At 48.3% G+C, this 8691-nt stretch overlaps 1 protein-coding gene across 4 annotated transcripts in view; it reads right to left on the reverse strand.

The window, feature by feature from the left end:
- The window catches only part of Tbc1d8 (TBC1 domain family member 8), a 110632-nt gene extending 103186 nt beyond the window's left edge, over positions 1-7446 (reverse strand). For all 4 annotated transcript variants that reach the window (XM_036167218.1, XM_036167217.1, XM_036167219.1 and 1 more), the window contains exon 1: positions 7140-7446. In XM_036167218.1, coding sequence (XP_036023111.1) covers positions 7140-7266 — 127 coding nt within the window. In that variant the 5' untranslated portion in view covers positions 7267-7446. The remainder of the gene's footprint in view (positions 1-7139) is intronic.
- Positions 7447-8691: the final 1245 nt, after the last annotated feature.

Here is an 8691-nt window from a genome sequence, read left to right on the forward strand (position 1 = left end):
CCAGTGGGCACAGCCTGTAGCAAAGGTCCAGGCAGAGATGACTGCCTCGGTCCATGGGTAAGAGCAGAAGGGGAGAAGTCCCAGGACTTAAAGGGGAAACACCCACAATTCAGAACAATGAAAACCTGCTCAGGCTACTTTTTGATACAATTGAACAGTTTATACACACACAGTGAAACTTTTCCTTTAAAGTGTTATCTACGGCACTTGCTACTTTTAACTTTCAGTAAGTTCCTCCCTTCCTCAATGCCACCAGAACACCCAGTCAAGAACATAAAATCCTTGCCGTTCCCTGCTAGGAATTCGCTTTCTTAAAGCTATGGGCCACCCAGGTCACAGTCACTCTTCCTTAGGAGTTTCCAGTGGCTGGAGGCTCACTACCCACCACTCACAGGCTTTACTCCTTCCGAGTTCTGGGGTGAGTGCCCCCAAGAACGGCTTTGATCATCTCACTGTAGCACTTGCTCTTACTGTGCCCCAGTACGGGCAATTCTTAGAAACCACCACATTCTCTGTTAATGGTTTATCAGCACCTGGGATTGTATCCATTATTTCGCTCCCATCGCTTTTCAGATCTCTGCACCAATTCAAACTACACCCTTTACTTATGGTTTCTTTCTTAACCGTATTTTGGGGAAACAAGACCAAAGCAGTAAGACTCTAGAAGCAACACAGAGGCACTTACACAGTGCAACAAGCTGCCCTGCTCAGCCGAAGATGTTCCTTGGAAACAAAAACCACCAACAAATCCAGTCACCTGAGTGGGTCCCCAGTCAGTACCAGACATACCTGCTGCCCTACTTCCATTTCTGGGCTGTGATAAAATAGTCTGACCAAAACAACTTAGAGGAGGAAGAAGGCTTTGTAATTGCAGGTTACAGTCCACCACAGCAGGATGTCAGGGCAGGACCTTGCAGCCCTTAGTCCCATCTCATCCACAAGCAAGAGCAGAGAGCAAACAAACGCAGGCATGCTAATCTGCTCTTAGTTTGCTTTTTTTGCACACTTCTCCCGTGAAGGATCCTGCCCTCCAAACAGTGCCACCCACCCACACTCAGGGGTTCTTCCAACCTCCATTAACAAGTACAAAAAAACCCTTCACATACACGTCCATAGGCCTGATCTAGATACTCCCTCATCACGACCCTCTTCTAGAAGCTGAAGAGTGGGCTCAGTGGTTAAGAGCACTTGTTCTTGCAAAGGACCCAGGTTCGATTCCCAGCACTCACATGGGGGCTTATCACCTCTTCGGGTATACAGACATCCATATAGGCAAAGCACTCATACACACAAAATAATAAATCTAAAGAATTAAAATAAAAAGGACTCTCTTCCAGATAATTCTAAGTTGTGTCAAGTTGAGAACTGAAACTAGCCATGACACTAGCCAAAAAAACGGCAACGGCATGCTTGGCCTCACTCATGCCCAAACGGCCAACACACTCCACAAAAGGATGCAAGGTGGAAGATTTTGTGTGTGATTAAGAAGCCCCGTACCAGGCTGGAGAGATGGCTCAGTGGTTAAGAGCACTGACTGCTCTTCCAGAGGACCTGAGTTCAATTTCCAGCACCCACATGGTGGCTCACAACCACCTAGAATGAGATCTGGTGCCCTCTTCTGGCCTGCACAGATACACCTGTATACATAATAAATAAGAAAATCTTAAAAGAAGAAGAAGCCCCAAATCTTGGAAAAATGTCTTTTCCTTCTCTGTTGTTGTTGTTTTGCTTTGGTGTTTTGTTTTAAGGCGAAGTCTAACTCTTGCCCACACTGGATAGCACTCACTTCTTAGCCTGGGCTCTCCTCCAAGTCATAACAAGGCTCCTGCTTCACTCTCTCTAGTATGGGGATTACCTGTAGGAGCCACCACAGGCTGCGTCTTTCCATTGCCAATGGGCAATACTTTGCCCAGCAATGCTTTTAATGTGTCCATTTTTAAACTGCATTTAGGAAGCCAGGCATGGTGGCTCACACTGGTAACCCCAGCCCTTGAGAGGCTGAAGCAGGAAGACTGCTTGGAGATCTAGGCCAGCCTGGACTACAGAAGTGAGTTCCAAGCCAGTGCTCCATCTCTCACAATAATAGAACAAACTTCTTTATACGCTTATTCTCAGAAGTCCTCACAGTGCTCAAGTTTCTTTCAATGTTACTCTTTCCTTTTTTTTTTTTTTCCCCAACCTACTAGGTACTAAGGGTGAGGAAGTGTAATTAATTATCCCACTTAATTCTAACACGTTTGTGGGAAGCCTTGTGCTGGTAGAAATGTAGGCAAGAACAGCTAGTGTGGAACCACTTCTGACCTCCAAAGCAACTTCAGCATGGCTCCACTTTAACTCCGAGTTACATCTCTGGCTCTAAGGACTGGATAATCAAAGCTCAGCACACACACCCCCTACACACACACACACACACACACACACACACACACACACACACACACACACACACTGGTACCCAGCACACTTAATCCTGACTCCAAAGCCAGTATTAACCACTGTGTTCCACTATCCCTTACTCCTTTCCCTGATCCTCTTTAGATAATTACAAATGCATTAATGTGAACGGGGGCTATGGTCAGCACTCTGCAAACCAGAAAAACATCAATAACTTATTCAAGTTCTAAGTTTATAATAGCCAGGCTCTTTAAGAAAATAATTGTAAGATTATTAGAGAAATGGACTGAATCAAACACTAAGCACTAAAACAAAATCCTTCCGAGGGGCCCATCTAGTCTAGGATGCCTGAACTTTAGAGTTATATTTATCCCTACTGCTTTAAGGGTTTCACAGAGACCTGGGGGAGGGGCAGAGATGGTGTATGCTCTCTCTGTCCACTGCCTCCCACGTGCTCACTTGCTGGCTCTTTGTTCTCCCAGGGTAGACTGAACTTTCATAAGCAATATTCCCACGAGCTGGAGACTGTATCCAAGAGAACACTGTCTAAGCTTACATCCGTCCCAGGGTGGCAAAACCACTTCTGTCTGCAGAGCTCTGGAAACATCTCATGATACTGAACTCATCATGTTCTAACCTGACATGACGGCCACACAGACTTCCCAGAGCCCAGGATTTCATATTCCAGCAAACCCTCTCTTAAAAGAGAAATGGGTCGCAGGAGGTGGTAAGGCTAGCTCCATCTTACCCACCCTTGCTGGCCACCTGAGAAGTCAGTACCATGGTCCCCAAAACAGGAGGTACAAAAATAAAGGGGGTGAGAGAGGAAGAAGAGGAGGAGGGCACAACATCCATCCACCCAATGCAGCTTCCCACAGTGGTCAGATTGGCAAGTAAACAGGAAGTCCAGAAGAGGTAGGAGAGGATCCAAACCCATAGGATCAGCTTAGCCTGGGTCACTATGCCTACACCCAACTTGCACCCCAAAAAGGAGGCTCATTCATATGTGTTTTCATATACCTAGTCCCTTTACAAATGTTTACTGAGTCTACAGTATGTACCAAGCACCATCAAAGGTAAAACACCTACCCTTATAAACAGGCAATTTAATTTAAAAAACAACAAACCAACATCTAGGGGGACAGACAGATGACTTAGAGGTTAAGAGCACTGGCTGCTCTTCCAAAGGACCCCGGTTCAATTCCCAGCACCCACAGCTTACAAATGTCTATAACTCCACTTCCAGGGGAATCCAACACCCTCACACAGGCATTCATGCAGGTAAAACACCAATGCACCTGAAATAAATATTTTTTTAAAAAAAGAAAAACATAAGTACATTACGTGAGGCAATATGGCAGTTTGAATGAGAATGACCTCCATAGCCTCAAATATTTAAATACTTGGCCCCTAGTTGGTAGAACTGTTTGGGAAGGATTAGGAGGTGTGGCCTTGTTGGAAGAGGTGTGTCACCGGGGGTGGGCTTTGAGGTTTCAAAAGCTTAAGCTATTCCTAGTCTCCTCTCTCTCTCCTCTCTCTCCTTCTAGTTATTATCCCATGGTGTGAGCTCTCAGCTACTGCTCCAATGCCATGCCTGCCTCATGCCTGCCTGCCTGCTGCCATGCTCTCCACCAAGATGGTCACTGACTCATTCTCTGAAACTGTGAGCCCCCAGTAAACGGTTTCTTCTATTGGCTGCCTTGGTCATGGTGTTTTGTCACAGCAATAGAAAAGCTGGGAGAAAAAAAATACAGGTGTGCATAAGGAGGGAAGGTAGGTGAGTGTGTGGGTGCGTGCACGCGTGTGTAGGTAGGAGGATAAATTAGAACCCTCAGACAAAAACTTGTGTTTCTAAAAATGGGCAGTCCAAATTATTTTAGCCTTCGGACCTTGGTATGCCTAAACTAGTATCTAATAAAAATTAAGCACAAAAGGAAAAGATTACTTACTGTATGCTCTCCTTTATTTCTGACCTGTTAGCTAGTCTACTCATCATTTTAGCCCCTATTATTTCCTTTAAACACAATGTAAACCATAAACTCTTGTACTGCTAAAAATCTGCCAACTGCATTTCTGTTTTCTAACAGTTGCCAGACCGGAGCTGCCCCGTGCCTCGTCGGTCCTGACTCTACCACATTCCTACGTGGCTGAGTGAAGACAAGCTCAAGGGCAATCCACTAAGTCTAGATTGCTAAATAAATGTTCAACGGTCAGGAATCAGGCTGCAAAGGACATATCATCCTGGCATAACCAAAACAAGAGATCCTGGGTGTCTCAGAAATGAAGTATCTTCTCTTGGTTGGCTTTCTCCTTTTGGTCCACTTATTTGCTGCCTTTAATCCCAGCACTCGGGAGGCAGAGGCAGGTGGATCTCCTTGAGTTAAAGAGCCCAGCCTGGTCTACAGAGTGAGATCCAGGAAAGGCACAAAACTACACAGAGAAACCCTGTCTTGAAAAAAAATTAAAAAAAAAGAAGAAGAAGAAGAAAAGAAAAGAAATTTCTCATTTAGGCATAGAGGCATGTGCCTGGAATCCCAGTACCCCAGAGCTGAGGCAAGAGAAGTATGAATCAGAGGCCAGCCTGGGCTATATATTTTAGACTGTGTCTCACGGACAAGAAGGGAGGGAAGTTTCTTCACATTCTCAAGATGGAGACAAAGGAAGCACCAGAGAGGACCAAAGCCACAGGTCTTACAACACAGCACCTGCAGCAGGAAGGAGTACACATCGCTCTGAAGTCAACACAAAGGGCCCCTGTACATCTGAGTCATAAACTCCCTGAAGCCCTGTCCCAGCACGGAGGGGCAGCTCTGCCCTCCATGTCTGGACCCTGCTAGACGGAGAATAAGCAGAATGCTGCCGGGCCTTACCTGCTCCACCCATTTTTTTTTCCCAAGGCAATACATCAAACATCCCACAGAGTCAGTGGATTAAGCGGGTGGGTGGGCAGGGCAGAAAGTGTTTGGAGAACAAACTGTCCTCATGCTTCCCAGTTCACAAGTGCCCTATGGTCACCCTCTGCTACAGGAGACCACTTATCAGATACTCTGCTTAATCCCCCATAGATTAAGCCACGGTCCTCAGTGTTGTAGGCTCTCGGCCTCTGTTGCACTTTGCAGGATGCTACCAAGTTCTTTCCTTTTTTTGTTTTGTTTTGGGGGGTTTTTTTTGGTTTTTGGTTTTTGGTTTTTGGTTTTGTTTTGTTTTGTTTTTTTGGTTTTTTGGTTTGTTTGTTTGGTTGGTTGGTTTTTTTTTTTTTTTTTTTTTTTTTTTGGTGTTTTTGAGACAGGGTTTCTCTGTGTAGCTTTGTGCCTTTCCTGGAACTCGCTTTGGAGACCAGGCTGGCCTCGAACTCACAGAGATCCGCCTGCCTCTGCCTCCCGAGTGCTGGAATTAAAGGTGTGCGCCACCACCGCCCGGCTAGCTACCAAGTTCTTGATCCCCAGTCCAACGCTAAACCCCACCACTGTGCTGCTTAGGGGCTCACAAAGGGCCCAGTGGCCTCTGGCCTCATACCATAACTCTTTCCCGTAAAGCCCACCTGCTGCAAAAGAGAGTTGTCCCTGCTGCTCAGGGAGACTAATGGCCACCCAATGCCACATCCAGAACCCTCTACTGCCCACTACACCTTTCAACCAGAACCCTGCCATCTCCTACCCACTCCTGAAGTCTCAGTTAAGATGTTGTCATTATGGATTTCTGCCCCCGCCCCCATCCCCAAACCCACACGCTAAAATATATTGCCCCCCCCCACCCTCACCCTCAAACCCACACGCTAAAATATATTGCCCTGAAACTAAAATATACTGCCCTTTGTCATGTGGTTTTAGGGGCATATTCCTCTGTTTCTCCTCCAATCACACTCTACTCCCAAAAGGCCTTCCCCAGACTGGCCCAAGGGCAGACAGTCACCAACAATTAATCTGAGCATAATTCTGGTCCTTTGACTTCTTCAGTGCTGTTCTGCAGAAGGTTGTGAAAGGACCATCATCTAAGATCCCTGTTATCCGGGCTCCTTATCCAAAGGATTCATTTCTATCCCCTAGATAACAATACTGCAATTCTCCTTCTCTGATTGAACGGGCGCTCTAGCTAATGAAAACTGGTCTCATTTCCTAAAAGCTTTGAGTTGTAACTTTTAGGAGGGGAAAACGCCTTATTTTGGGCAACTTCAAAGCCTTGAGTTTTTGACCTATTGTGCCTCAGAAGACACTGGAAGGGGACCCAGAACTGGTATGCTTGGCTTCACTACTCCAATTGCAAGCTTAGGATGTATAACGGCCTCAGTTTCCCCTCGGAGCGAAGACAGCCCCTTCCTCCTGAGCCAGAAAGTCCGGGATCTCTCAAGCCTCGCTGAAGTCTGGCCTTAGGTCCCCAGCTGCACCACCACCTGGAGCCACAGCTGCGTCCAGATGGTCAAGTCCGGGCCTGCCTGGGCGCACCCTTCTGTCACCTGGCGGGGCCCTAGGGCGCCCCGATCCCGCTGCCTTGTGGCAAGCTCTAGAAGCCGTGTCGCCAGCGTTCACGAGCCAGGTCACATCCAGGTGCACCTGCCTCTCCCGGCCCGTGGGTCCCTGAGCTCCTCCAAGCCCGACCAGAGCTCGCGTGAGACACGAAGGAGAAAGGAAAACAAGCCGTAAGGCAGGGCCGTCCTGGCCTCGGCGGCTGCCACCGAAACCCCACCTGCGCCGCGGCCAGGCAGCAGGGACAGAAGCCGGGCCGAGCCTCCGCGCGCGTCCCCTTACCCGTGAGGCGGCCGCCCCCCTCGCCGTGCCCGCGGCGCCGCTGCAAGACGAAGTAGCAGCTGCTCTTCTGGGTCACCCAGAGCTTCAGCGCGTTCTTGAGCAGCACCTCCTCGGGCTTGAGCCACATCGCGGCGAACCTGCCGCGCCCGCGGGCCCCGGTTCACATCGCCCCAGCCGCCGGCCGCACCGGGCCGAGCCCGCTTGGAAAGAGACAGCGGGGGCTGCGCGCGAGGACCGCAGCCCGAGCGCCTGCCGAGTCCCGGAGCGCCGAGACCACAGCTCGCCAGGATCACCCCGCGCTGCCCGCCGTGGCCCCGCCCCGACTAAGCCCCGCCCCGCCCAGCCAGCCTCAGCCCCGCCCACCTCCCTGAAGTCACGCCCCCACCCGCCCCCGAGGCTCCCGTGGCGCCTCCCTGGTTTCCTAGTCCCAGCCGCTCCCGGGCAGGGTTCCGGAGTGGCGGGAGGAAATCGTTACCACTGCCAGGTCCCCTCCCTCCCGTTAGGGAGTCTCGAATCCCCTCCTTCCTGGGAGGAAGCAAAGCAATAGCGCTAGTTATCTCCGCGCTTCTGGTTCTAAAGAGGTGGATGAAGGAACGAAGGGGAAAAAAGGCATCTTCTTATCTAAGCTGCAGGTTGTCCAACCCAAAGTCTTAATTAACGTTGGGGTGTACAAGGCACTCCAGTAAACTCGAGTGTGTTTGAGCTTCAAATAACATAAGCTAACACTAAAAATCGGAAACTATTATATTTTGGATTCTTTAAATACTGTGTTCTTTATTTTTTTAATTGACACATAATAACAACATACAGAGTACTGCATATTTTAGTACCTATGTACAGGATATGAGGATAGGATCAGAGAAATTGCTTTCCATTAATTCAAACATTTACCATTTCTTTCTTTTTTTCAGATTACAAAACCATTTCTTCTTTATTGCATTTTATTTATTTGGAGGATAGTGGTTCAAGAGAGCCAGTTTGGCCTGTGGAAGTCAGAAGACAACTTTCAGGAGACAGTTCTTTGCTTCCACTGTATGGATCTTAAGGATTGAATTCAGGGTGTCAGCTTGTCAGCAGAAGTCGTCTTGACAGCCCCCATTTATTATTTCTCTTATAGCACATTTTTCATGCTTTTGTAAGGCTCTAACTGAGCTATGGGCGAGGTAGAGATGTAGGAACCTGAACAAGCAGCAGACCATAGTGAACACTGACAATGATCCTCCAGAGGCACAGAAGGTAGAAAGCAACACTGTGAGAGTCACCTTGGGGGTCCTCACCACAGAAATAAAGCCCTTGTGTCTATTCTGAGAAAACGAAAACACTAGAACACGTGGAGCAGGTAACAGTAATGCGAAGCCACAGGGCATGCTGACACAGGTTTGTTGTTGTTGTTGTTGTTGTTGTTTTGGTTTGGTTTGGTTTTTGGTTTTTTGAGACAGGGTTTCTCTGTGTAGCTTTGCGCCTTTCCTGGAACTCCCTCTGTAGCCCAGGCTGGCCTTGAACTCACAGAGATCCACCTAGCTCTGCCTCCCAAGTGCAGGGATTAAAGGCA

This window comes from Onychomys torridus, chromosome 18 (assembly GCF_903995425.1).
Source record: "Onychomys torridus chromosome 18, mOncTor1.1, whole genome shotgun sequence".
Lineage (NCBI taxonomy): Eukaryota > Metazoa > Chordata > Mammalia > Rodentia > Cricetidae > Onychomys > Onychomys torridus.